Here is a 26,595-nt window from a genome sequence, read left to right on the forward strand (position 1 = left end):
CCCGGGACACTAATACAAGTACCTGAACCCCCTTGGCGCATGGCCATGACGCTGCGCAGCCACGTCCGTCTCGCCGCTTGCGTCCAGGTCCAGGCCCTCCTCTCTGTCGAGCTTCTTGTTAAGCCTCCGTAGCATGATCATGAACCCGGTCGCCACGATGATGGACATGAGCGCCGTGCCCGCATTGACACCCATAGCGATCAGGTACCGCGGCGCCGTGGACGCGGGGTACAGGTACGGCCCGTAGATGCTCGAGCAGTTGGCGCAGGCGTTGCACAGGGCCAGTAGCGCCGCGCGCTTGGCCGGCGGCCGGGGCATCGTGTTGGCGGCCCAGGTCAGGCCGATCGTGAAGGCGGTGTAGACGCCCGGCAGCATGATCATCATGGAGAAGTAGCGGGCGCCGAGGTTCGTCGTGGCGGCCGAGATGACGAAGCCGGCGATGGAGAACCAGACGGGGACGGTGAAGTGCAGGTACCGCTCGCCGGTCCGGTCGGCGTTGAGGGCCACGCCGAGGGCGACGATGCAAGACAGGAGATATGGTGGCGCTGTGAGGAGCAGCGTCTCGGTGCGGGCGTAGCCTAGGGTTGAGACGACGGAGGGGAAGTAGCTGTTGATTGTGCCCGACGAGACGACGCCGAAGATCAAGGGTATGGTGACGTACGTCTTGGGGTCGCGCACACACTGCTTCAGGCCGGTGAAGAGCGACTCGTGTTCCGAGTCGATCCAGTCGTCTTCGCCAACGTCGGCATAGAGCCTCCACGTTGCGAGCTCGCGCTCCACGGGCGAGATCCATTTGGTGTTGACAGGGAAGTCGGGAAGGACGAAGAAGACGCACAAGGCGAGGGCCACGGTCATGGCGCCTTCGATGATGAAGAGCCATCGCCAGGCTTTGAGGCCCATGGCGCTATTCGAGCCTTGTTAGCAGGTCGACACATGAAGACCACTCCACGTTCTCCGTGCTCACAAGACTTACCCATCCAGATCATGCGTGATGCCGGCAGCAATCAGACCCGAGAATGCGCCCGACACTAAAGAGCCGCAGTACAGGAGTGCTGTACGAAAAGCGAGCTCCTTCCGTGTGTACCATGCAGTCAGGCAAACCATGCATCCGGGCTGGATTTCTGTCAGTCTTTCGGTCATGAGCTGAAGTAAGTGGAGAGACAGCGCACGAAGTATGCAGCTTCGACAAAGCCTAACAGAAACCGCGCAGCAACAAGGCCACCAAAGTTGTGGACAGCCCCCGCACAAGCGCACAATACGCCCTGTTATGTACTTTATCAGCACTAAGTTGACATCGGTGTATCATGCTTTCGACATACCCAGACGGCCATGCACGCTGGAAGGTATATAGCTGGTCGGCCGATCTTGTTGAGAACCAAATTGGATGGCACCTGCATCAAGATGTAACTAATTTGTGTCAATGTCCAACTTTTGCTGTTGTCAGGCTAGTTCTTTAGACAATACGTACCCAACGAAGAGGATGCTGACGCAGGTCTGGAACTGCGAGTCGGTAAGTCTCAGATCCTCGACAATTCCGGAGATCTTGGCCGCCGCGATAGCGTTTCTATTGCATAATATTAGCACGCAGTCATGGAGACTCAAAGACACTACCGGCAACGGGAGATTCACCTGTCAAGATAGTTCATGATGTACATCAAAATCAGAGGTGCCATCAGTCGCAAGTCAAGCTTCCGGACGAGCTTTCGCTGCATCTTCTCCAGCTCTTCAGCAGGAATATCTCGCAGCAGGGGCGGTAGCTCACGCGCTCCCACGACGTGGCTCTCGCCCTTCGCCTGAAAGCTCTCTTGAGGAGCTTCAGTCTTCGTGTCGTTATTGGTGTCCATCTTCGTCGGCTTCTTAGGATGTGGAGTTGGAGGATGGTTTGGATCAAACAGTCGAAGGTGGGAGGTGTACTTGGTGGGACACACTTTATATATTCAATGGACGTCCTAATCACACCCCGGAGCAGCCCCCACAGATAAAGCCCTGGTCTGTATGGGGTAGTTTCCATGAAAGATTCGGCCACTAACGGAGTTCACCCATGGGGTTGGAGAGATTAGAATATGGGGTATGGTTGTGCCGTAGTGGTTGCCCTCGGCCGCTGACTCTCGGCATGATACCCGGCCGATGGAATTAACTAAAACTTTGTCCTCTGCCCTCATTGAATACTCTCAAGAATCATTTGAAGACACGGCTGCTATTGAAGGTCACCTTTCACTCTACCGGATGATATCAGTGGTCGCCGAGACGGCCTCGGCCTCGGCGAGTTCGGCCGCTAGTGTTAGTCGCCGTCTCGACGCCGATGGGTCCGACCAATTGCGTGTGTTACTTCGGTAGCACGGATGCGGAGATCTTCAGTCGCACACTGTTTGGAGAAGCTGCATTACCCCGGAATGATAAGACAATCACAGCACCTGCAGAACACAAGCGGCGATGCCGCGAGGCGGGGGAAGCACTGTCTTGCTAACTTGGGCAGGTGTTTGATGGTAATTTCAAGGTTATCTATCTACATAAGAGCGTCCTGCGTATCGACTTCCTGCCGTGGACTTCTTGAGAGTTTAGCTATCAGGATTATCTGTATCTGGGAGTTTTCTACAAAATGTCCGAACTTGTGAACCCTTCTATCATCATCGTAGGTGGAGGTGCCTTTGGCACCTCAACGGCCTACCACCTGTCCAAGAGGGGCTACACCCGCGTCCGCGTCTTTGACCGGTTCGCCGCACCATCAAAGGATGCAGCTGCTACTGATTTGAACAAGATCGTGCGTTTCGACTATCCCAATCCACTCTACGCAAAACTCGGCCTGGAGGCCATGGCGATCTGGAAAGCGCCAGATAACCTGTTGTCGGGAATGTTCCGGTCGACTGGCTGGATCATGGCGGCGCACGAAATGACACAGGATTTTCTAAAGTCAGCCCATGAGACCAGCCAAAAGGCCGGCCACACGGAGGTCAAGTTCCTTGGAGTCGATGAGATCAAGCAAAAGTGGCCCGAATTTACGGGCTCGTTCCCCGGTTGGACCAACCTCTGGAGTCCAGCCGCGGGCTGGGTATGCTTTTCTACAGAAACACAAGACAGGGAAGAAGATTGCTGACGTAGATGAACAGGTTCCGTCCGGTCAGGCACTTTTACGAATGGCTACAGCGGCCCAAGCAAATGGCGTTGAGTACGTAACGGGAGACCGCGGGTGGGTGCAGAGGCTTCTCTTTGACGACAAGGGCACTTGTATTGGCGTTCTGAGCAAGAATGGCGAGGCTCACTTTGCCGACGCCGTGGTCCTCTGCACTGGGGCCAACACCGCTGCATTGATAGACGCCAAGGACGAGATTGTCGCGCGATCTCACTGCGTCGGTGTCATCCAACTCACTCAGGAAGAAGCTGAAAAGTACAAGAACCTGCCCATCGTCGACGATTTTGAGCAGGGGATTCTATTCCCTCCTGACGAGAACAACTTGCTCAAGCTATGCAGCTGCAGGTTCATCACTAACTACTACAACTCAAAGGTGAAGGGCGCATCCTTGGGCCACTCGCACGAGGACTTCCCGGAAGACGGAGTTCCTCGGCAGATAGAACAAGAGATGAGGGAGTTTGTCCGGGACCAGATACCCGAGCTCGCAGACCGGGATTGGGTGTCTACCCGGATGTGCTGGGACGGTGATACCAAGGACATCAACTTCAGAATCTGCCCTTCTCCCACCAACAAGAGTCTGTTTATTGGCACCGCAGGGTCAGGGCACGGATTCAAGTTCATGCCGGTGATCGGCCGCTACATTGTTGACATGATGGAGGGCAAGCTCAGTGACGAGTATCTTGATCTGTGGAAGTGGCGGTTCGGGGCTACACCTCCCAAGACGGGCAAGGAGCCTCATCCTTGGCCTGCTCGTGATCTGGGCGAGCTTGACGGCTGGAGAGGTCGTAACAAGCGGACACTACAGGTCTCGAAGAAGCGATCTAAAGTTGCACGCTTGTGATACAAAGTCGAGGCTAGACTGTATTCCACTATTGAACTCACAAGGGCATCCACACCTATCTATGTTTGATGGCAGTCAAGAACTTCTGCTAACAGGCCGTCAACTCATACGACCATTACTAAGAAGCCTGCTTGAACACCATTCCATGTGCTCGTACTCTACAGAGTGTTTTAATAGCAGTATAAAGCTGTTAACATATTTAAGAAACAGTCACACCATCATGATCTTTATGGGCTACGGATTTGCATTCCACCTCCTAGTGTACTTCGAGCAACGAGCACACTAACCCCGGAAGTGGAGCGGACGAAGCTGAAAGTCCCGCGCTAGTTATCTCTCTTGTGAGGGGTCTAGCTCTATATATGCGGAGTATGTCTACCCCAATCATTGCAAGTTTCCAAGCTCTTGATTACTCGGCCGTTGTTCGGCAGTCTCATATCGGGAACTTCACAGCCGTATTCCACTTTTGTCAAGGCTATGTCTACCGGCAAAAGGAGAGCAGTGGCATGTCAGAGATGCCATCAGAGAAAGGTCAAATGCTCCAAAGGTTTGAGTCCTCGGCCAGACTCCACGAGACACGGCATTCCTCCGCTAACAATTACAAATGTAGAGACGCCATGTAGCAACTGTTCTGCCGCGGTAGCGCCTTGCGTCTACCCAATCCGGGACAGAAATATCTTTATATCAGAGAATTACCTGAACAGCCTGCACGCACAGGTCACGCCGGGCATTCAAAACTCTGTAACCACGACGAGTACCAGTAACGACCAGTATGGGTTGGCACGGACTTCTGAAACGGGTGTGCTCAGTCGTCCTCAGCCCGCCGAGCTTCTCCCCAGAGATGTGCCTAGACGAACATCAACAGCTGCGCCGGTGCTCAAGAATGCGACAGCAGAAGCCTTTGTATCTGGGCTAAAGAAGCTCGGCGGCGCACACGTGGGCGGTTCTCCAACTGCTGCGGACCCCTTCAACAACAACATCTGGACCATCGGCGGGTCCGACGCTCAAGACGATGACTCTCAGTATGATTATGTGCCTCTAGACTTTGACACATCGTGTAATAGCTGCTTGGGAATCCTTGGCCGTACGAGCCCGCGAAGGCTGACAGATGCGCATTAGCTTCCAGGGTGACAGTCAAGCTGCCCCCTTACCCCTATGCCCTCCAGCTGGCCGGCCAATTTGAAACATTCATAGGCTACGAGTACCACTGGTACCTCCGCAATACCTTTCACACGGGCCTGGAGACCACCTACCGGAACCCCCAAGCGGCAGAGTCCCGAGATCGCATCTGGCTCTGCAAGCTGCTGACTGTCTTCGCCCTGGGCGAGTCGTACAACAGCTTCAACGCGCCCTCCATCGAGATCGCCGATAACGCGTGCCACAGCGACGACCAGCATGATCAAGGAGCGGCCGGCTCCCGTCCGCCGTCCCCTCCCGGGGCAGGGTTCTTCGAACAAGCCCTGGCCCTCTTCAAGATCCCCTCGGAAGAGCCTACAGTCGCACACATAGAGGCCCTCAACCTCATCGTGAGTTGTTCTCGCCACCGACTCCCCTTCCCTCCTCCACCCCCCCACCGCACAGAACTGACGCACCCACCGCAGGCGTTCTACTGCTACTCTCTCAACCGCCGCAGGACGGCCTTCACCTACTCGGGCCTCGCCGTCCGCCTCGCGTCCAGCCTCATGCTGCACAAGCCCCCCTCCGCCACATCCAAGCTGTCTGCCGTCGCCGCCGAGCACCACAAGCGCGTCTGGTGGACGACCTACCAGCTCGACGCCATGACCTCGGCCGAGGTCGGCCTCAAGGCGACCCTGCGCTTCGACGACGCCGAGCTCCCGCTGCCCTCGGACGAAGGCCTCCTCCACCTCCCCTCGTCGCCACCACAGCAGCAACAGCAACAGCAAGAGGATGTCGTCGGCGAGTTTCACGACGCGCAGGTGCTCGCCGCGTACCTCAAGCTGTGCAGCATCCGCAGCGACATCGCCGAGACGGCGGGCCGCCTGCGCGAGGAGGACTTTGCCGACTACCAGCGCGTCGTGCGGGAGCCGCTGCGGAGGCTCGAGCGGTGGCGGGCGGAGCTGCCGGCGCGGTACTCGTTCGACTTTGCCAACCTGGCTGGCGGTGGGGGCTTGCCGCCTGCCATGCTCGCGCTGCCGTCCATGCGGTCGCTGGCGTCGATATATCTCCGCTACCACCAGGTGAGTCTGTGGCTCGTCGTTGTTGTTCTGACACGCCAAGTAGAAGCTCATAAGGTTGACGCCGTTTAGGGCTACATCATCCTCATCCGGCCCGTCTTCTTCAAGCTCCTCGCCACGGCCCTCGGCAAGGGGCCCAGCGACGAGTCTTCTGTGGACAACCTCATCGGGCTCAGCAGCCGGTGCCTAGAGGCCGCGAAATGCAACACACGGATCATGATGGGTCTGTCCAACGCCGACAGGATAGGTAAGTTCTCTTCACCGATCTACCCCCTTTTTGCTAGGTCACCCCAAAAACGTTCCCACCCTAACACTTGGTTGAACACCAGCCAAATACGGCTTCTGGGAGTCCCTCCACGTCTTCTCCTCCGTCAACATCTTCTCCCTGGCCCGCCTCGTGTACGCCATCCGGCCCTTCAGCCCCTTCCCCGACCCAGAGGACCTGACGCTGTACTCGTTCGCCAAGGAGCTGCTGGTCTCCATGGCCGGGCACGGCAACGCCGCGTCGAGGGGCCACCTCAAGCTGATCGAGGAGACCGAGCGCCTGCTGGACGCCGTCTCGTCGCAGAGCCAGGGCGCCGAGGCCATGGTGGGCCTGGAGAACGACATCTTCCAGTGGATCGAGTCGATCGGCGACATTGACGCCATGCCGTCCACCTGGTGATTTCCCTGAATAGACCAGACTCAGTACGCATCTTGTTTCTTCTTTGCAGGACGAGGAGGGGAGCCCGACCGTATACTCACCGACGCAGGGGGTCCTCTGAGCCACGACTCCTCTTCCTCCCGAAAGAGACATGCAATTTGATGAGACGATCGCGCATGATAGCCGGGCAGTAAGAGCCCTACTAAGATTTGGGGCCTGAAAGGCCAGACGTTGCGAATTGTAACGACGTCCCGCGCAAAAAATAGGCTCTTTTTGAGCCTCACAGGAAGGAGAAGAGCAGAAGGGATGGGGGTTTCAACAGGGCACTGCTTGACTTCTCTCTGTCTTTCAGCTCGAAGTTGCTATGACGGAGAACTTGGCAGATGAGCAATTATCACGAGTCAAGACCCCGATGCATCAAGCCGGACCACAGGATTTGTACAACGCCGAACAAAGTGAAATTGATATCTGTGATGTACACAGTAGATGACTTAAGCCTGGCCTGACAGAACACACCGAACGCGAAGATGTTGAATCCATAGGGAATAAAGGCAGATCAAGTGGGTGTCTGAATGGTTGACGGAAGGTCATCAGGAGCTACCTCAATCTTAACAATCAATATCCTTGTCACATCCTTGCCCTCAGAACTCGGAAGGGCTATCCCACTACCTAAATCTGATAGGCTTGATAGATAGTCAAGTACTTCTGTTAGCAGTCCGTCAACTAATCTGACCATCACTTGGCAGATGAAACAAGGGGCCAGAGGTACGACCGGTCCTCATGGCACAGCATCCAACTGCACATCTTCACCGACGCCAAGGCATGGACATACCAATCGGTAAAGTTAGTCTCTGCATGAAAACCCCTCCGTTAGCAACCAGCTCATGGCCCAATGGTACACGATTACAATCGCCTAAAACTGCTCACCTGACATACTCGCTGTGGGCAACCTCAGGGTCGACCTGTTTGGGATCCGATCTGAGAGCCTCATTGTCCCCACCTTCCATGGCAGCGATACGCGCGCCAATACCATGAGTCTCAGCCTTGCTAAACTGCCATGGCCAAAGTTTTCGCTAAGGCAAACGGAGTTAGCGAGTGCGTGGGACAAGTCGAAAAGAGAGACTCACCTCGAATAGCTCATCAACCTCCTCGAGCGATCGGCCCCTGAGTTCAGGGGTGAAGAAGATGAAGAAGAAGAAAGATATCGCCGCAAGGCCCATAAATACATAGCCCACCCTGGCACCGAGTTGTATCTGCGGGCCGGCCTGCAGGTAGGGAGTAAAGAAGGTGACCAGGAAGGCTGCGAAGACGTCGATGACGACACCCCAGCCCAGCAACTTCTTTCGCATCTGCGTCCCTCCAATCTCTGAGCCGATCAGCCAGCATTGGCTTGCGACTCCCAACTTGCAGACGCCGTTGAGCAGGATAACCGACGCAATGACGACATTAGAGTCCGTGTCGTTTTGATTCGCGCCGGGCTTGGAGCCGACGCTGCCGATGAGCGCAGCGAACATGGTGGCGAGGGCGGCACCGATGTAGCAGAGAGTGCGCCGACCGATGATGTCCGTCGTCAGAGTAGCAACAATGCACCCGCACAACCCGGCGAGGGCAATGAGGATAGAGTAAGTAAAAGTACGGTCCGATGCAAGGCCCATCGAGGCGAAGAACCTGATCAGTTTCAGCATCGAAGACAACAAAATCACAATACGCAGGATGAGCACTCACGAGGGGCCATATGAGTTGGCAAACTGCTGACCAGTCGTTTGCTGAAAGAAAAAAAGAAACGTGATGATCTGCAATGATGCCGTCAGTAACCGCCCTGCATGTATGAGCAGATCATTGCACTGTAGCTTACGATGGTACGGTTCAGATAGGTCTTGGAAAATAGATCTCCCCATGAGCCACCATTCAGAGACTTGCTTTCCTGTATAGCTTGATCGAAGGCATCGACTTCGCGTGCTGTGCGGCCATCCTCAGCGTGGCTTCTCGGTCGAATGCGGTTCATGACATTCACGGCGTCATCCTGTGGGCATCATATCATGGTCAGCACTTTGGTAACACAGCCATGAATCAAAGCTTGAGGTTTACATACCTTGCGATCGTGGGTGATCAACCAGCGGGGCGACTCAATGCAGAACGGGACGCCAATCAGGAGCAAGATAGCCGGGATCATCTGCATCGCCACGGGGATCATCCAACCTTTGGGAGCGGTTTCGTTCGAGTAAGCCCTGCTCATGCCCGAGCCCCAGATGCTACCCAAGTGGACAAGGACTTGCACGTTGCCGGCAAAGAAGCCTCGCAGAGGAGCCGGGGCAAGCTCGGCCTGGTACTGGGGGATCGTAGGCTCGACGATTCCTACGGCCATGTACGCAAACACGCGGCCGATGGAGAATTGAATCCAGCTGTGTGCCGATATCTCGACTATTCTCAAGTCAGTATCCTGTCGTCTCTATGAAGCGCAACGAGGAGTCTAACGTATGACGGCAACAATCTGGATGACGGCGGCGATCAAGATTGTCTTCTTGAATCCGAGACGCTCCACCAAGGGCTCAAAGACCGCACAACCAACGAGTTTGCCGGTGAAGTTGACTGGGCATTAAAAGTTAGCAGACAGCTGCAAGGGAGTTAAGACAACGTCCACAGCTTACCAGAATTCATGATACTCTTTCTACTGGTGGTAAGAGCATATTTGCCGTTTGCGCCAAGTTCGCCAAACTGACGCAGGAAGCTGGGTAGAGCCTGTAGCGACCCAAACGAGGCGACATCGCTGGGAAACTGTCAACGCAAGGCCTCGTTGTATCCAGACTCTTGGCTACTCACATGCCAAACAGTACGTTGCCGACGTTGAAGACCAAGCAGCAATACACCATGAACGGCGTTACACTCTTCCAGTCAGATAACTTCATCGTGGCGATGCTTGGGCTTGATAGAGGAATGCGTGCGTTAGGTCGAGGTATTTTGTGCTCCTGGCTGAAAAGACAGGAAGGACAATCAACCTCTTTGAAATCCTGGGGAAGTACGGGGAAATATGGAGCATCCTGGGGGAACTCAGGGGGAGGCTGATTGTCGTGCAGGCGATTGGAAGTGACCTCAACGGAAAATGTTCCCTCGGTAACCACTAGGAATCAAGGATTATTCATCTCGGTAGAGACGCGGCATGAAGCTGACGCGATCGGATGGAGATGGTTTGTGCGATGGACGCCGGATCCCCGCGAGCAAGTTCCAGCCGATCCTGCCGACGCATCCAAAGTGGCGATTGGGTGGGGATGATGGACACCGTCCCACCATTATTCTACCCCAGACGACGACTAGTGAATCAGTACAAGTCAGTTAGCAGATGATACAGCTTCTCGCCGGACAGAAGCTAACATCTGTCGCAGATGGAGATAGCTCGAATGTAGCAGTCGTCTTACTCCGCACGGGGTCGTATGCCGGGGTTGTATGCTCTCCACAGAAGGGCCACGAGTTCCTTCCGACGCAGCATGCTCCCTCCAGGTCGGAAGGGCACCTAGACCGGGGCTGCTCGCTCACAGGGGAGCATAAATGCGCAGCACATTCGTCCTAGTGCGTAGATTATCGAGGAGAGCGATAACAGTCAAATATACCTATCTCGTCTATTGAATTGAGAGTCTACTAAGGCAAACTCACTAGTACCTTTCCACCATATCATCATCTTGCGCTATGTCTCCAGCTCGCATTGAAGAGACTATCCAGGAGCCCACGGACTTCTTCGAGCCCAAGCCGGCAAACAAAGCTATCTTCCACGATGGCTTCAAGACATCCGGCCAGCAGGCTCCCATCTACTCATTAGTCCAGCCGTATGAGAACTTCCCCAAGGAGATCACTGGACCCACGGTGTGGAAAGCCGCGGAGTTTCGAGCCAACCCGGAGAGGTGGACCCATCACTTCACGGAAGAAGAGGTAGCAGAGATCAATTCTGCCGCTGACAGATTCATCGAGTCCGGTATTCCCCTGACAGGCATCACTAAGGTATTCTTCGAACTGGCCATGTTACAAACGAGAAGATCGAATGTCTAACACAGAGTAGGATCGGTTCCCACTTCCTAAACTTTCCAGCCGTATGCAGGACTTGAAGAAGATCCTCGTTGATGGGCAAGGCTTCTTCCTCTTCAAAGGCCTCCCCGTCACGGCGTGGGGACTCCAAAAGTCGGCTACTGCATACATGGGCCTTGGCACTCACCTAGGTTACTTCACCAGCCAAAACAGCCGTGGCCATGTCCTTGGCCACGTCAAGGATCTCGGCGAGGATCCGACTCAGACGGACAAGGTGCGGATCTACCGGACCAACGCCAGGTACGCTGATATTCGATACCCCGCTGTCGTCGAGATGCGGCTAACGAACGGAACAGGCAATACTTCCACACTGATGCTTCCGACCTAGTCGGTCTCCTCTGCATGGCCAAGGCCATGGAGGGTGGTGAGTCAGACATCGTGTCCATGCACCACGTCTTCAACATCCTGCAACGCGACCACCCAGACGTGGCCAAGACCCTGTGCGAGCCCATCTGGTACCTCGACCGCAAGGGCGAGGTCTCCGAGGGGCAGAAGCCCTGGATCCGCGCCAGTGTCTTCTACATGGAGCACGACCCGCAGGGCACGCCTCGCCTGTACGGCAAGTTCGACCCGATGAACGTCACCTCGCTGGCGAGGTACCAGACGGGGCCCGACGCCCAGGTCCCCCCGGTGAGCGAGGCACAGCGCAAGGCCATGGACGTGCTCGAGCAGGTCTGCCTTCGGGAGTCGCTGCACATGATTCTCGCGCCGGGGGATATCCAGCTCCTGAGCAATGCCCAGGTGTTCCACGCGCGCACGGCATACAAGGACTACGCCCCCGGCACGAGGGACGAGAACGGTCAGCTCCGGCCTCGGCGCCACCTGATGAGGCTGTGGCTCTCGGTTCCTCTGGACGAGGGTGGCTGGAAGCTGCCCTACCCTGACGCCAAGCTGAAGAAGCGCGGCGGTATCCAGGTCAATGATACTCCGCCTGTCTGTCCACTGGATGCAGAGTAGACCGGAATTAGTCACTAGATAGGCGAGTGCGGTGAACTATTGTGGCACCGAGCAACGGGTTGAAGGCCTCGACCGGCAGTATTGTAGCTTAGGACTGTTTGATGTTAGCGCGATTGACCGAGCATTGAACAAATATAACAAGGATATTCTCGGATTGAAATCACACTTTCCTGTGCACGAGTTTGGTAGTTCTAACCAAGCGGCACAGTTCGGTAAAGGTATCAAGAATGTCTGGTTGCGGCACAGCGAACGGTTTCGTGGCGACTTAAAGTCGAAAAGGGTAGAACTCGGCGAATAATGCTATTCTTAGTGCAAAGCCCAGATAATTAGATCTTGAATTGGTCAATTATGTAGATCTGATCAACAGCCCTGTCATGATTGAAGCCGGGACCTCGTGGGAGGTTGAGAGGCTTGCAAAGCAGGAAGAGAGGCTCGATATCTATTTGACGATAGTGCTCGCGTCTACGAGCATATAAGGCACGGTGAGGAACCTATCTTTCGGAAATTTGGATGCTCAACTAGATAAAAACAATCCCAATCAATCAATTTACACCCCATCATCATATCATTATGCAATTCTCTATCCTCCTGCTCCTTGGGGCTGTGGCCGGGGTGCTCTCCAGCCCGACACCTGAGCCGGACGCTCTACAAGGCGCGTACACCGCAACACACCCTGTATAGCATCCTTGAAAATACTAACATTCCTTCTCAATCAACAGACCGGGCGGCACCGTGCAAGATCGGCGCGACGTACAGAGTCAAGTGGTGGGAGAACGCCCTGAGGCGCTACCAGACCGAGTTCCGGTCGACCGGCACCAAAACCGAGAACTTCTGCCACTACTTCTACGAGGCGGGCAAGGGGAGCGGCGCTCTGGTCAACATCCAGTGCTTTAAGGACGAGTTCAAGAGCGGCAAGATCAGGTACCTCGTCGACTGGAGCATCAACGCCTCTCCCGGCGAGTGGCAAGACTACAAGGCGGTGCGCACCAAGGCCTTGGACAAATGGCAGCTGGCCATTCAGACCCACGAGCACAAAAAGTGCGTGATCGAGAAGCCGTGGAAGGCCGACCGGTCGGATGCCGGCGAGAAGAAGAAGCACACGCGGCTGCCTGGGATCAAGGACCCGTATGCGAAATAGTGGTGCTTTGCCGCCCACGATTTACACACTGCGTTTGTAAAGAAGGTTTAGGATTCATAGAATCAGGTTTATTCATTTGCCCTGTCTTTACTGCGCATAACCCTATTCAAGGGAATTGATGAGGCAGCGAGCCGAAGTCATTGAGCTGCGACGTGCCGACCCAGGGCAACAGCCCTTCACTCTCCATCCCGGATCCGAGCACCATCTCGGCCGGTTGCCAGTCCCACGCGAGATCCGGCATGAAGAACATGTCCAGGCTATGTTCAAAGTCATCTGCTGTTTCGTAGAGGCTGGTATCGGGAGTGGTACGACCTTCGTCAATGGGAGTGCTTCTGAAAGTCGGTGCTATGCGCGCCACCTCCTCCGGGCTTTGCGTGTGCGCCGACGGCGAGATGGTATTTTCCGGGGCGTGCCTCTCGGGAATGTCATTTCGCGCCATGCGATAGATTGAAAGCGGGTTCAGGACGTAGTCAGGGGCTGTCTGAGCTGGCGTGCCGGGGACAGTTCTCCTGGCTGGATCCAGAACCGCGAGGTACGGATCATCCAGGACGATGCTCGGCCAGGGCCTGATGCTGTTGGAGTCAACGCCCAGCTTCTCCAACATTGCTTCTGCTGCATGAGCCTGCAAAGGTGAGTTAGCTAAGGAAATCGACGAGTCATGAGGAAATGTCTGCACGCACCAACCCATCAGCAACGGCATTGGTAGCCATCATGGCCTTGAGTGCCTTGACGTTGCTCTGCAGGTATGGAATGGTTTTGATGACGAGTTGCTTCTTTGGTAGATCTGTCGGGTCAACGAGCTGGGTGAGGTAGTAGAGCATGATCCGGTTGCTATCATATGCAATGGTCGGCAGCCATGTGTCACCTATTACATGCGGACCGTGCCTCTCCGCTTCCGCTATTATGGCCGCGAGAGTTCTTGCAGCCTTAAATAGCTTCCACTGCAGCTCCTTCTGGAACTCGCCTTGTTCGAGTGGAAACTGGAAAGCCGACCTGAGCTTATACAACGCTGGCGTGCCAAGCCGATAGAGGTCGCAGAGGGTTTGATGGAATGCGCAGTGCAGGAGGCAAAGGGCTCCGAGTTGTGAAGACTCCTCCCGGATATAAATGGCCGCGGGGGTGAACTTGAGGTTGTCTGGAAGAGACTCATACCAGGTCTGCAGCTCCTGATCTAGCAGAGCGTACTCCGAGTCGGGAAGCCACGGCAGTTTCGCCTCGTCCAGGTGCTTGATATATCTCAAAACTCGCCGCCGTATCTCCATGTGCTGTACAAAATAGGCCAATATGCCGACGTTATCATCGAGGTCCGCTGGGATGCTCTCCTGTGGCACAAATGGCAAGGTTGGGCCCTGGAGCGTTCTAGTGATGGAGGGATACTCGTGTAGAAAGCTCCTCTCCTTGCATGGCAGCTGGATCTTGATGTCTCTTTCGTGGATCAACGTGAGCTGGTCGACACCACTCCCACAGATAGCGTCAGTCACATAGCAGCTCCACATCAGCCGTCGCCGGCACTCGCGGGTCGTGACCGAGAGGGCGTCAGCTTCAGGCGACTGGCCGAGCAGATCGACAGAGTACTCGAGGTTTATCTGTAGGGCTTGTGCCATTCGGGCCATGATCCCGCCAAGCATGAAGGCTTGAGTGAAGTTCGCCATGCGTAGAGCGTGATCATACAGTAGTTGCGCTGTCTGGGGTATGGTCAGTATCAACCACAATAGGCAAACTAGAAGTGCTTGAGTGTACTGACCATTAGATATTCGGTAGAGACTTTGTCAAGATTGTCAAACAGAATGCGCTGCGCCATCCTGGCCCAGTGACAACCAGCCATCAGGATAGTCTTGGCAGATAGTACCTGAACTGTGTCGCTATATTCCAGAGCATAGAATCTACAGAGTAAGTTTTATGTCAGCCGATGCTCATCTAGGAACTGCCTCGTTGCTTACTGGGCGCCTAGAGCACACATGATGTGTAACAAGGCATTGTTCTTCAAATCGGCGGATGACAGGTCGTTGTCAAGTCTTCGTAGAAACGTAGGGCGGTGGGTGAACGCATAACACCGGAGCGGATGGACGTTGTGGAAGTAGTGATTCACGAGCATGCGAACTTGCTTCAAGTCAGGCAGCTCAGGGGCACAGAGCCTAGGAGAGCGTGGTGTGAGACAACAAACTCTAAACCTTGAAGGACCGTTGCATTACATACCATGGAGGACACGGGTTGGCACCAATGGCGGCCGAGCCTTGGCCGGAGCTGTGGGCGAGGCTGGCCTGGCTGGTTGTCCAGCTCTGCAACATGTTTCCAGGATCGGCTTGTCCTTCTGACGATGGCGCAGTGACTTTGGAGTTGCCCTTGAGCTCATCCTGGTATGAGCAGCGGACACCGCCCTCCCGACACCTCTTGCACACAGGTCGCTCTCCGGAGCACTTGCATCTTGTCACTCGACATCCATTACACGAACGGTACGTCCTCCGGGAGCTTCGGCGGCTCGTAGTGGAAGACTGGTCCGATATGCTGGACCGTGTTGCCGGACGAGCATAGCCGGTGCACTCGAGATGGAGTCTCTCACAATTTGCGCAGCCATTTGGGCGTTCGTCGCATTTTACCTGCCCGTCATGTTAGTGCCTTACAGAGGACTAAGCTGCGGACAGTGGTTCCTCACCTTGCGAGAACGACATGTATTACAGCCTGAACTTGGTCAGTTACCATCATTGATCTTGAACCAGCGCGAGCGATCGACTCACCAAATCGGGACCGCTTTTTCTTCTGTCCTTGCCGCTGACTGCTTGATCTCGGTTCGGGCTCCATCCTGTCATCTCTGCAGAGCCTATGAGGATTCGGCTGGATATGATTACACAAGTCCCTTGATTGAATACACGCACGCGCAAAGCCGACCCCGGCCAATCTTAACTGGTCCAACCGGTCGGTTGGGTAATTCGGCTACGGCGTTCTGAGGGAGAGGCAGCGCCAAGAGCTCATGGACTCCTCAGGGCAGCCGATCGGCTCGGGAGGAATATTCCGCCAATTACAATGTCCAGCTCCGTGCTAATGCTGATCACCCCTCTTTGCTTGTTAGTGCTCTTTCATTTGTCTCTAGCACGCTCTGCTCGGCTTCTGCCGCTGGAATTCAGTCTGGGGAACTTTGAAGGACGAAGTGGCAGAACGTGGGGTTCTGGCGCATTCGGAGGAATGACACACCGGGGTAATCCCCAGGAAAAGATGCATGCCAATCGAACTCTCGTCCAGGCGGGCTTTATTTTTCTTATTCATTGGGACAGTGACATTCTTGTCTACGTATCGTTACGAACTAGTTAATAGCTATTTTATACACTGAGCGCTTTGTAACTGCCGCCATGTCGATGGGCCGAAAGTTCAAGCTAAACTCGGGCTACGAGATCCCCGCAGTTGGGCTGGGGACCTGGGTTAGAGCGCCGCTCACGCCTCGTTCTCCGTTTTCAGACCATTTACTGACTAGTTGTCACGCTCTGTCTAGTTGGCCAAGCCGAACGAGGTCGCCGTGGCTGTTGAAACAGCGCTGCGTTGCGGTTATCGGCACATCGACGCTGCCGCCATCTACCAGAATGAGCACGAGGTCGGCGAGGGATGGAAGAAGTCTGGAGTCCCCCGCGAGGAGATTTTTGTATGCACTAGATGCCCCCCAGTCCAAATGACGCTGTTAGACAGTGTCGTCTATGCTCATCTCCTGACCCCGTACTGGTGCAGATCACCAGCAAGCTATGGAACAACAACCACCACCCCGACGACGTCGAGGCGGCCCTGGACAAGACCCTCAAGGACCTGCAGACTGACTACCTCGACTTGTACCTCGTAGGTGAGGCCCCGTCGCCGTGGTATGCCGGCTGCCGAACTAACAACTATCAGATCCACTGGCCCGTCTGCTTCGTCCACCAGGGCGACGAGCTGTTCCCCAAGGACCCCGAGACCAACCTCTTCCTGAAGAAGGAGATGCCCATCGCCGACACCTGGGCGGCCATGGAGAAGCTCGTCGCCACGGGCAAGGTCAGGAGCATCGGTATCAGCAACTTCAACATTGAGAAGACGGAAGAGGTGCTCAAGACAGCCAAGATTGTGCCCGCGGTGAACCAGATCGAGGCCCACCCCTGGCTGCAGCAGCATAAGCTGTTTGACTACCTCAAGTCAAAGGTAAAGCGTTTCACAAAAAGGTTGCATATGCGACATCCCTTCGACCGAGGCTGACTTGCGCTCGCTAGAACATCTTGATCGAGTCTTACAGCCCGCTTGGGAACAACATCTACGGCCAAGCTCGGTATAAGCTCACATTTAATTCCTTCAGGGCAGTCATAAACGTCTACTAATCATGAGCGAGGACAGTGTCATTGATGACCCGACGATCCGGTCCATCGCCAAGAAGCTCAACCTGGATCCCGCTCAGATGCTCATCTCCTGGGCTGTTCAGCGCGGCACTGTAGTGCTGCCCAAGAGCGTAACGCCGTCTAGGATTGAGTCGAACTTCAAAGGTCAGTCGTAGTCAACAGATAGTTGCCCTACGGACGAGAAGGAGAGGGAAAATGGAGACATAGCTTCGTGCCGAACTCCGCGCTGACAGTAATGCTATCCAAGATGTCGTCCTGCCCGACGCCGAGTTCGAGGAGCTCAACAAGCTCGACAAGCACAAGCGCTTCAACCTGCCGTTCGACTGGGGTGTCGACATCTTTGACGAGGTTGGCGAGGCCGAGATCGAGAGGATGGCCAAGGAGGAGGCGGCGAGGACCAAGTCATCGTGAGCAGGCGATGGGAACCCGCCGACTTATAACGAGTTTCACGACACATGACTCGAGTGGAAGCACCTGACAAATAGGGCATTGACATACCGTCAAAGGTGATCTATTTTCTCGAACCTTTTCCCTCCTTTTGTCCAGGCGTAGGAGTGTGAAACAACAATACGAAACGGCTATTGTGGCGGCGCTTGCACCTTCTTAAGGCAATTGGAGCCGACAGTGCCGAGATTGCGTGCAGATCTGCAGTCGGGCTGGGGGTCAAGAATAAGTCTCTTCCGGGAATAAGGCCCTGTTCAAAGGACACCAACCCCTTTTTACTCAAGCATAAAGGCAAAAGAAATTTCGCAAGATTCGCTTGTCAAGGCGCCAATCTACGTATCCCGGTAGACTCGTTGAGATCCCTGTCTCAGATCCACGCGCGTCAGGATGGCAGCGGGTAAACCCCTGGCGCGAATCCACATCGTGTTTCCAAATTGGCCGATTCTCGTCCTTCCTCGCACGCCCCGTCACACCACGGGGTGGGTTTGGCCCTTCGTCTAACGCCGCGATCTGTTTCACGAGATTTGCAAAATCCACCGGGATGCGACACCAGGATAACGGGGCCGGGGCCCGGACGGCGGCGCCCATTGGCTGCGGCGGCCACATGTGCCAGTTCGTCGGGTCTTGGCACGACGGTGTATCCATGTCCAGTATCCATGTGCCGCTTATCGTGGATGTACGAAGTCATCTTTGACTGATCGCACGCTCATAAAAGTACGTGCCGGGCGAGAGGAGAAAACCTTGGCGCCTCTCCGTGTGCGTGACATCGAAGCGGGCGCTGTCGCAGCATGGGTTGTTTGAAATGCGACCGCCCACCACGAGTCTGATTGAAAGCGGCCGACAAACTCCGTAATTGAGCACAAAGGGGCATATGGGACGATGGCATCGTCACGCAGGCCCGGTGACGGCGCCGGGGGGTGCGAGAGACAGTCGGGCCTGTGCCGAAAAGTAGGGACATATATAATCTAGTCGATAGACTGTTGAAGTCCATGATGTTTACGATCTCACTCACCACCACTACCATCCTTTTCCATTTTGTATTTTCTTACACCGAGCCTGGGGCTTGAGCTGTTCTCTTCGTGTTCCCCATAGTTGACATTCATTTCTTCAGCGCCCGGTTGCGTTCTCTCGCTTTTTTTTTCTTCTTCGCATTGCTGCCTGGGATTTGATATACCACATTCGAACTACGTTCTCGAAACTACCCACCATGTCTCTTTCATCACTCCTTTCGGTCGCGGCATTGGTGGCCGTGGCCAACGCACACGGTGCTATTATCAACGCCCAAGGTCTCGCTGGCTCGCCCCCTAGTGTTGGTTTCGCAGGTATGCATCGTACACAAGTATCCCCGCTTGGGTGCAGAGACTGACATACATGCCCTTGATCAGTTGACAAGTCCATCGCTCGGAACTGCACGACCATCTCTCCCTGCCAGCTGGACGCCACCATCATCCGTGACGCCGAGATCAAGGCCAACATCGTCAACGAGTGCGGGCGTACCGAGCTCGCCGGCAACATCGACGTGGGTGAGAGCACCGAGGCCGCGCTGCGGTTAGGCCAGGTCACCCAGGTCAAGGCCGGCAGCAAGATCACGGTCACCATCCACCAGGTCAACGCCGATGGAGCGGGTCCCTACGCCTGCGACCTCGACGAGGAGAGCAACGCCGGCATAATCAGCCAGAACCTGACCGTGACCAACAACGTGCCCGGAGTCAACGGCTTCTCCGAGGCCAAGGCGCAGGACTTCAACATCACCGTGACCATGCCTGACAAGTTCACCTGCACCGGAGCCTCGACCGGCAACGTCTGCACCGTGCGCTGCCGCAACAACGCCGTCGCCGGGCCCTTCGGCGGCTGCTTCGCCGTGCAGCAGACCGACACCAAGCCCAAGAGCAACACGCCCCAGAACATCGCCACCCTCCAGAGCCTCGACGACGTGATGGCGCAGATCGAGCAGAACAAGAAGGACCTGCCCGCCGCCGTCAAGGCCAACCAGAACGCCGGCTCAAAGGAGGGTCTGCAGAACGCCGCCGCTGTTAGCGCGCTGCTCGGCCAGTCCGCGGCGCCCAGCGTCACCCAGAGCGCCAGCCCCGTCGCCACCTCTGCGGCGGCCGGCAACGGCAAGGGAAATGGCCGGAACCGCGGCAAGGCGAACGGCCGGAACCGCGGCAAGGGCAACGGCAAGAACAACGGCCAAACCAACAACGCCGGCCAGCAGGGCAACACGCAGAACAACGGCCAGCAGGGCAACGGCAGGGCCAACAACGGAGGCAACCGCAACGGCAACAACCGCCAGCAGCAGCAGCAGCAGCAGCCGCAGAGGAGGGCTAGCTTTTTCCGCAGCGCCAAGCGATATGTCGTCGACTACGACAACGGCAGCGATGCCTAGGCGTGACAGGCTCGCGCATGGTGATCTCGCTGGTTTCTAGACGTAGTTAGACTTTTTCTTTCCTAGATTCAATATCAAGACAGCATTGCGAGAAAGATTTGATTATCTGTGTTCTGTTGAAAACTGGGATCGTGTGAGTGCGAGAATGAATGTTGTTGTTGTTGTGAGGCACGTGATTGTTGGCCGGAGCTAAGTCTCCTGTTTCGTTTCAGGCTCCCCTAGCACGACACCCTGGCTTGGCTTGTCAGGGAAGCCCCGATCCCCGATCTTGACGTCATTTTGGGCGTCGCACAGGCAGCACTGGACTCGCACAACCCCGCGCTCAGGAATGACGACGCCCTATCAAGCCTCAACGTACAAAACCCAAAGCCTGACTCGAATCTCCCTTCTGCTTTACCTATCTTCTCTGACCGCACCTCTACGCCCGAACCATTCTCGGTCCCTCAGTCCTGCTAAACCTCAATACTCACACTATTTACATCTCGACCGAACAAGCTACCGCCGCCTTGCAAAATGATCCAGATCACCGCACTCCTCCAGCTCTTCCTCGCTGCCCTCGCCTTTGCGGCGCCTATTGCTGACGAGACGCTGACAACGACCACTGCCACCCCTTGGCAATATGGCACTGGCGGCGGCATCATCGGAGTGATCGTCCTCATCCTCGACATTCTCGTCTGGAGTAAGCCGTCCTCTCCTCCTTGTCCTTCCACGCCCCAGTTCCCCGTGCTAACAGAAGTGTAGTCGAGGTGCTCAAGTCCAACCGGCCCCCCAGCCACAAGCTCCTCTGGTGCCTCATCGTCTTCCTCTTCCCCATTGTCGGCATGGTCATCTACTTCCTCTTCTCGAACCGCTCTGCCCACAACAGCGGCGGCTCCTATGAGCCCATCCCCTAGATCGAAAATGTGGCCGACAGCCCAGGCCATGGCCTCGGATGGGGATGCGAGAAGGAAATTGTTCGGTGCAATAAACGCATGGGCCGGTATCGAGGACGGTTCTCAAGGAGTCGTTCAGAGGGTTTGTGGAGCATCGAGGGCATACACAAGAACAGTCTCACCGAGTTGCATTTCCCTAGTATGGAGTGAGAATGATTGTTATTCTTTGACTGCAGTAAAGGCCAAAGGAGTCTCAGCATAGGCATAATGAAATACACGAAATTTCTATCAGTATGGTCTCTGCAACTTGGGTTATTACTTGACCATCGGCTTATGATTGTGGCTCCTATGACATATGTGATGACCTGAGGTCGTCGAGGAGGCCAAATATTCGGCAACACGGCATATTGAGATTGATGGTATAGCTGAGGGAGTCGGAGTTGCACGGGACCACATACCGCAGTCACTTGCCCAATTCACATAAATCCCGCTTTGTGGGATGTTTTTGTGTATTTCTTTTTGACACAAGGTGAAATGCCTACGCTTACTCTACAAGTCAAGGTCTTGTAAATTTTATGAGGACTCAAACAATCAAGTTTCGCGAACGGGACCATTGGACAAAGATTGGGTAAATCATAATTTCGTTGCCTGGCCTCCCAGACTCCAGTGTTGGGCTATCCTGATTCTTTCAACCACTGCCATCAGACAACATCCCCCTTGATCTGGCTTTCTTCCGCTGTACAGTTAATGTCTTCATGCTGAACGATGTCGCAGTTCATGTCCAAATCCGCTGAACCACCAACATGTTTGCTATCAGTGCCATATCATTAGCATTTCTACGCGCTGATTTCCGCATCTTCTAGCAACCCAAGGACTAAACCTACACTGTCGCGTCACCACATGTCAGATCTTGGTCGACCCAAACGTAGAGAACGCCGTTCTGGGCCTGCAGCGTCACTTCCGTGGCATCGTCCGTCTTGATCTGGCAGCGATAATTGGCCACCAGTGTGCATTTGAGATCGACGGCCTTGTCAGTCACGCTGTTGACCAGAGTGAACGATGCGGACCCGTTCTGGCCGACCGTGTCAAGCGTATGCCACTTGAGATTCTTGAAGGTCCAACTCGGAATCTTGTCACAGTCGGCGGCCGGCAACGCGTCGCCAAGGGTTCCGAGCATGGCCAGCGGCAACGACCATTGTAGCAGCTTCATCTCTGGCGGGAAGGCGTGTTGTTGAGAGACGATTTCTCGAAATATGGGGAATAGGTTGAAAACTAGAAGACAAAGCAGCAGCCCGTACACGGTTGGACTATTGGCCGACATGGACTATTCATTTTAAACAGGATTCAGGCCGATAAGCATATCCATATCTAGCAATTATCCGGGTCGTTAATTTCGGGGGTAGATAACCGCGCCGGCAGATAGGTTTGACGGCCATCGCATACAGCCGGGACAGATACTACCGACCAAGCCGCTACTAGATACTATTCGTTACAAGATGTACCTCCTCCATTTCACAGTCACCTCGAAAGCCGCAAGGTGCCTTTCGGTCTTCTATTTCACCTGTGGCCTACTCCTTCTTCCACCTTCGGATGATGATGTCGGCCGCCTGAAAGGTTTGTGAGTTCATGTGCATCTTGTGGGAGGTCTGCGATTAACGTACCTTCTCTGCTACGGCATAGACGGTGGCGCTGGTGTGCGTCCCAGGGATCAAAGGGAAGATACTCGCGTCCACGACGCTTAAAGCTCCCGTCCCGTGCACTCTCATATCTGGCCCGACCACGCCTCCCTTGCTCTTAGCCATCATGGCAGCTGTGCAACAAGGGTGCTGGAACGAGGCCGTCACCGAACCGCGGAGGTAATTCACAATGGCATCGCGCCTCGTCACGTTAGCGCCGGGGTACACCTCCCGCGCCCCGAGGCTCACCATGGTAGGTGTCTGGGTGTAGCGCCTGAAGTACCCGACGAAGCTGGCCAGGATGTCCCAGTCGACGGGATTCGAGCAAGAGCGGTAGTCGATCACCGGCTCCCCATCGGGATTGGTGGTATTGATCAAGACCGTGCCGCGACTCAGTGGCTTCAGGTGGAATCCGCCACCGGCCGGCCCGTTCCCGAAGGGCGCCTCCATCACGGGGGATGTCGGATCGGCAAAGGAACGAGCCAGGATCTGTAGTTGGTGTGCATAGCCGGCGATGACTTCTGTCGAAGCCGACTTTGGGAGGAAGTCAGAATGCTTGCCCGATTTGATTTGTTCCTCGACGGCTGCGACTATTGACTTGTAGTCGGAGGTGATGCTCGGGAGATCGACGTAGATGGCGCTGTTGCCCATGGCTAGCGTGAAAGGGCCCTTGGCCGGGCGCTCCTGGTACAGCTCGAGCGCTTCAGCCTGAAAAGTCTTGTTACTGAAGACCATGCCTTGATTGGGTGTGGTCGTTTTATTAACTGCAGTCCTGTGTAAGCGAGCATCCCTATACTTATTCCGGGACCATGCACAGCACTTACGTTTGAACGACACACCGGCACCGCCGCCGTGGTCATGGAAATTATACCCTACACCGGGTAGATCGAGAACAACCTCGATCTTAGCTTCCTTCAAGAGGTCGGCGGGACCGATACCACTGCGCTGCAGGATCTGAGGGCTGTGAAAAGCGCCAGCAGAGATGACCACTTCGTTTGTCGCTGTGATAATGGACGTCTCTCCGTCCTCCAAGGACTTGATCTCAACCTTGGGGGCTCCTTTGAGATCAGACTCCTCGGGGTAGATCACCCTGACCACCTTATGCTTTTCAAGAAGGTCATAATTCTTCCTGCTTGCGATAACGTCCTTGTAGTGACCTGTGCCAGCATGCGAACGCTCCGCCGTGGTTGGATCCTGCGAAGTCGGAACCCAGCAGATGCCAACCTTTTCGCCACCGGCGCATTCCTTTACGGACTTCAGTCCGATTTCTCTGAAAGCTTGATCTGCTAGTTCTAAAGCACAATAATTATTAGGATGATGTTTGAACATGGGACAAGAATGATACTTGCTTTGGATCGGCCACTGGAATGGGGGGTAGCTCGAGTTGATTGGTCCCTTGCCACCGAATGCACCCTCCATATCCCAGGTGTAACCGTATGTCTTGGCATCATCGGCAGACGGCTCGGTGAAGGTGACGCTCTGTACATATCATAAGGATCTAGCTCGGAGATATGGACTGGATATCGACGGACCTTTTTGAAAAATGGCAGTATTCCCTTCCAATCCCAAGACTCGGGCTGGTCATCAAAGTCGGGGCTCCCAGCGGCTCGCCAGTTATCGTAATCGGCAGCTGCGCCGCGATCAAAGAACTGCCCATTGATGCATGAGCTTCCGCCGACGGACTGCGACTATTTGTCAGAGACATCTTCACCTCAAGATCTATGGCACTTTGCGTGATCGACTGACCCGTCCAGATGCTACACTTGCTGTTCTGTTCTTGAGCTCTGGAATGGGAAGCGTAGAGTACTGCCATCTCGCAGGCGCGGTAGGTGTACCGGGTGGCTCAAACACAGCCGGTGCGTACTGGTAAGCTCCGTACTCAACGACGAGCACATTCTCTAAGACCATGTTAGGCGAACCTTTTATCATGATGTTTTAGTACCGCCACTCACTCTCGGGGAAAGCTTCACTCAGACGATCGGCAACAGTAAGACCAGCAGTCCCGCCGCCGGCGACGATGAAATGGTAGCTCTCGCGAAGCTCGGTTGCCCGCCTTTTGACTTTGTCCAGACCGGCGGGACGGGCAAGGACTGCGCTGGCTGAAGCCAACACCAGGAAAGAGCTGGAAAATCGCATGTTTGCGGCTTCACTGAACACTCAAAGAAGCTGTCGAGATTCCCCAAAACAAGAGAAGAGATAAACAGCCATGAGATCTTATAAATACCGAACTTTCATGGACCGTGAGTGTATGCCGACAGGTAAGCACGGAACCTGATGTGTCAATCAGCCGATGTGACGGGTTATTAGTATATGCTTCGATGAGAACGTTGTAGAATGAACGGCATATCGGCTGCAAGACTCTCCAGTATTCCAGGAAGTTCATTTGGGGTCGGATTGTGGTTGGTCGGATCGGGGATTGATCCTTGCTAGGATCGAGCATTAATCTGGGGTAGTATTATTGAGGCATTCCGCGTGTGCGCAGAACCGTTCGACCCCAAGGTGCCTCCAGACAACGTTTATCCGAGCACACCAGCCCAGCTTGCTCCAATAACAAGTAAACGCTGATGAAAGAACGCATTCTCAAATATGAAGGCTTACGGATATCTGACAACGCCCTATGATTAACCCGATTCCGTTAGTGTAAAATCAGGAATTCATAGGATAGAAGACCAAAATAGGAGGGATGAAGGGGATGGAGCCTTATTGAGGCATAAAGCTGACTTGGGCTGAAATGGTGCCCAACCAAACTTGATATATAACAATGGGGAGGGAGCTGCCCTCCCTCATTACACTAGTTCTAGTCTCTTAGCGAAGTCATTTGTATTTGATTTCATCATTCATCCAACGACCAAAGACCCAACATGGCCTGTGGAAAGTACGTCGATCCTATGATGAACAGCCTTTAGTATTGATCTAACACTCGTTGCCCAATAAGGCCGGGATGCAGGTGCGATAATGAGGGAGCATCTAAGCACAATCAGGCAACAAAACGACCTATCGAGACTTCCAAGAAGAAATTTAAGGAAAAGCCTTCTAAGGAGGCCAAAATAAACCTCACCACATACGAGCCAATAAAGCCAAGAAACAGACATTGTCATTGCGTCTCCGAGGGACAGTCTGCATGCACATGCGATGAGTAAATGTGAGGGACCTGGAACCTGAGCAGAGTAAGAAATAGACTTCGGCCGAGTAGGTTCCAGGAAATGAAGACAGGCAACAAGGTTCAAGCTTTGGTTCAGTCAAAGGGCCCGAGTGTACTGGGGGAATAAGTCTCAACTTCCAAATTATTCAGCTGTAACTCGATCTATCCATTTGAAATTCGCAAATGAATATCCACCATAGAAATAATGTGTGCTGATCCCTGATCCATGGCTGATAACACAGATGCCCCTTTACTCTGGGATGTTGGTACCATTTACCAGTCATCGCGAATACACGCTTAAACTATCTAGCTGAGCAGCTTGGTGTTTGTGTAACCATGGATCACGGCTAACTGGTTGACTGTTTCGCCGAGATGACAGCCTCGGGGCGATACCTTGTGACGAGCATGCCTCAGCATAAATTCCACACTCGCTCAAGTCCGCAAGCTTTCGGTCCTGCACCATCCATCCGGGTACGCAACAGGATCACGGTCTCTCACATATCCCTGGTTTGGATGCATTCCCCGAGGACCTGGGAATTATGGCGCTTGCATGGTAGACTGGGACACTACCAAGAACCTCACGGCTGTGCTGTCCCATTGTTGCGGGGTGTACAAGGGTGAGCATTCGATGATGAGGCATGGATAATTAGAATACGGCGTAATAGTGAGTCCTCATGCCTTCCATTATGGAGTTCTGTGACTCAAGACGAAACGGAACGACCAGTTGTAGAGTGGGTTCCCACGCTGTGGGAAA

At 54.6% G+C, this 26,595-nt stretch overlaps 10 protein-coding genes across 10 annotated transcripts; 5 read left to right on the plus strand and 5 right to left on the minus strand.

Moving 5' to 3' along the window:
* Nucleotides 1–9: 9 nt before the first annotated feature.
* Nucleotides 10–1,844, minus strand: E0L32_000185 (uncharacterized protein; the record flags this gene model as incomplete). Its single annotated transcript, XM_031135965.1, has 6 exons — nt 10–904; nt 974–1,113; nt 1,170–1,262; nt 1,320–1,407; nt 1,469–1,564; nt 1,630–1,844. The coding sequence occupies 6 exons, from the start codon at nt 1,842–1,844 to the stop codon at nt 10–12; spliced, it is 1,527 nt and encodes a 508-aa protein (XP_030997562.1).
* Nucleotides 1,845–2,599: 755 nt separating this feature from the next.
* E0L32_000186 (uncharacterized protein) lies at nt 2,600–6,827 on the plus strand (the record flags this gene model as incomplete). The annotated part of the gene is made up of 7 exons (XM_031135975.1): nt 2,600–3,049; nt 3,108–3,956; nt 4,686–5,052; nt 5,103–5,494; nt 5,570–6,166; nt 6,236–6,410; nt 6,493–6,827. The coding sequence occupies 7 exons, from the start codon at nt 2,600–2,602 to the stop codon at nt 6,825–6,827; spliced, it is 3,165 nt and encodes a 1,054-aa protein (XP_030997563.1).
* A 902-nt stretch (nt 6,828–7,729) lies between these two features.
* On the minus strand, nt 7,730–9,712 carry E0L32_000187 (uncharacterized protein; the record flags this gene model as incomplete). Its single annotated transcript, XM_031135986.1, has 8 exons — nt 7,730–7,879; nt 7,934–8,474; nt 8,532–8,599; nt 8,662–8,829; nt 8,899–9,227; nt 9,282–9,395; nt 9,455–9,573; nt 9,627–9,712. The coding sequence occupies 8 exons, from the start codon at nt 9,710–9,712 to the stop codon at nt 7,730–7,732; spliced, it is 1,575 nt and encodes a 524-aa protein (XP_030997564.1).
* A 775-nt stretch (nt 9,713–10,487) lies between these two features.
* On the plus strand, nt 10,488–12,975 carry E0L32_000188 (uncharacterized protein; the record flags this gene model as incomplete). The annotated part of the gene is made up of 5 exons (XM_031135997.1): nt 10,488–10,796; nt 10,855–11,120; nt 11,177–11,795; nt 11,980–12,049; nt 12,557–12,975. 5 exons carry the CDS (start codon nt 10,488–10,490, stop codon nt 12,973–12,975), a joined length of 1,683 nt encoding a protein of 560 aa, XP_030997565.1.
* Nucleotides 12,976–13,081: 106 nt separating this feature from the next.
* Nucleotides 13,082–15,550, minus strand: E0L32_000189 (uncharacterized protein; the record flags this gene model as incomplete). Its single annotated transcript, XM_031136008.1, has 6 exons — nt 13,082–13,597; nt 13,656–14,660; nt 14,720–14,858; nt 14,916–15,110; nt 15,172–15,329; nt 15,428–15,550. The coding sequence occupies 6 exons, from the start codon at nt 15,548–15,550 to the stop codon at nt 13,082–13,084; spliced, it is 2,136 nt and encodes a 711-aa protein (XP_030997566.1).
* A 769-nt stretch (nt 15,551–16,319) lies between these two features.
* E0L32_000190 (uncharacterized protein) lies at nt 16,320–17,732 on the plus strand (the record flags this gene model as incomplete). Its single annotated transcript, XM_031136020.1, has 6 exons — nt 16,320–16,388; nt 16,460–16,606; nt 16,651–16,794; nt 16,849–17,130; nt 17,282–17,465; nt 17,569–17,732. 6 exons carry the CDS (start codon nt 16,320–16,322, stop codon nt 17,730–17,732), a joined length of 990 nt encoding a protein of 329 aa, XP_030997567.1.
* Nucleotides 17,733–18,972: 1,240 nt separating this feature from the next.
* Nucleotides 18,973–20,151, plus strand: E0L32_000191 (uncharacterized protein; the record flags this gene model as incomplete). The annotated part of the gene is made up of 2 exons (XM_031136031.1): nt 18,973–19,087; nt 19,151–20,151. The coding sequence occupies 2 exons, from the start codon at nt 18,973–18,975 to the stop codon at nt 20,149–20,151; spliced, it is 1,116 nt and encodes a 371-aa protein (XP_030997568.1).
* Nucleotides 20,152–20,664: 513 nt separating this feature from the next.
* Nucleotides 20,665–21,044, plus strand: E0L32_000192 (uncharacterized protein; the record flags this gene model as incomplete). The annotated part of the gene is made up of 2 exons (XM_031136042.1): nt 20,665–20,830; nt 20,893–21,044. The coding sequence occupies 2 exons, from the start codon at nt 20,665–20,667 to the stop codon at nt 21,042–21,044; spliced, it is 318 nt and encodes a 105-aa protein (XP_030997569.1).
* A 680-nt stretch (nt 21,045–21,724) lies between these two features.
* On the minus strand, nt 21,725–22,233 carry E0L32_000193 (uncharacterized protein; the record flags this gene model as incomplete). Its single annotated transcript, XM_031136053.1, has 2 exons — nt 21,725–21,833; nt 21,908–22,233. The coding sequence occupies 2 exons, from the start codon at nt 22,231–22,233 to the stop codon at nt 21,725–21,727; spliced, it is 435 nt and encodes a 144-aa protein (XP_030997570.1).
* Nucleotides 22,234–22,591: 358 nt separating this feature from the next.
* On the minus strand, nt 22,592–24,835 carry E0L32_000194 (uncharacterized protein; the record flags this gene model as incomplete). The annotated part of the gene is made up of 6 exons (XM_031136064.1): nt 22,592–22,630; nt 22,685–23,463; nt 23,524–24,178; nt 24,232–24,387; nt 24,446–24,597; nt 24,652–24,835. The coding sequence occupies 6 exons, from the start codon at nt 24,833–24,835 to the stop codon at nt 22,592–22,594; spliced, it is 1,965 nt and encodes a 654-aa protein (XP_030997571.1).
* Between the last annotated feature and the right edge of the window lie 1,760 nt (nt 24,836–26,595).

The sequence above is a fragment of the Thyridium curvatum genome, assembly GCF_004353045.1.
Source record: "Thyridium curvatum strain D216 chromosome Unknown NODE_1_length_1224711_cov_81.814160, whole genome shotgun sequence".
Lineage (NCBI taxonomy): Eukaryota > Fungi > Ascomycota > Sordariomycetes > Thyridiales > Thyridiaceae > Thyridium > Thyridium curvatum.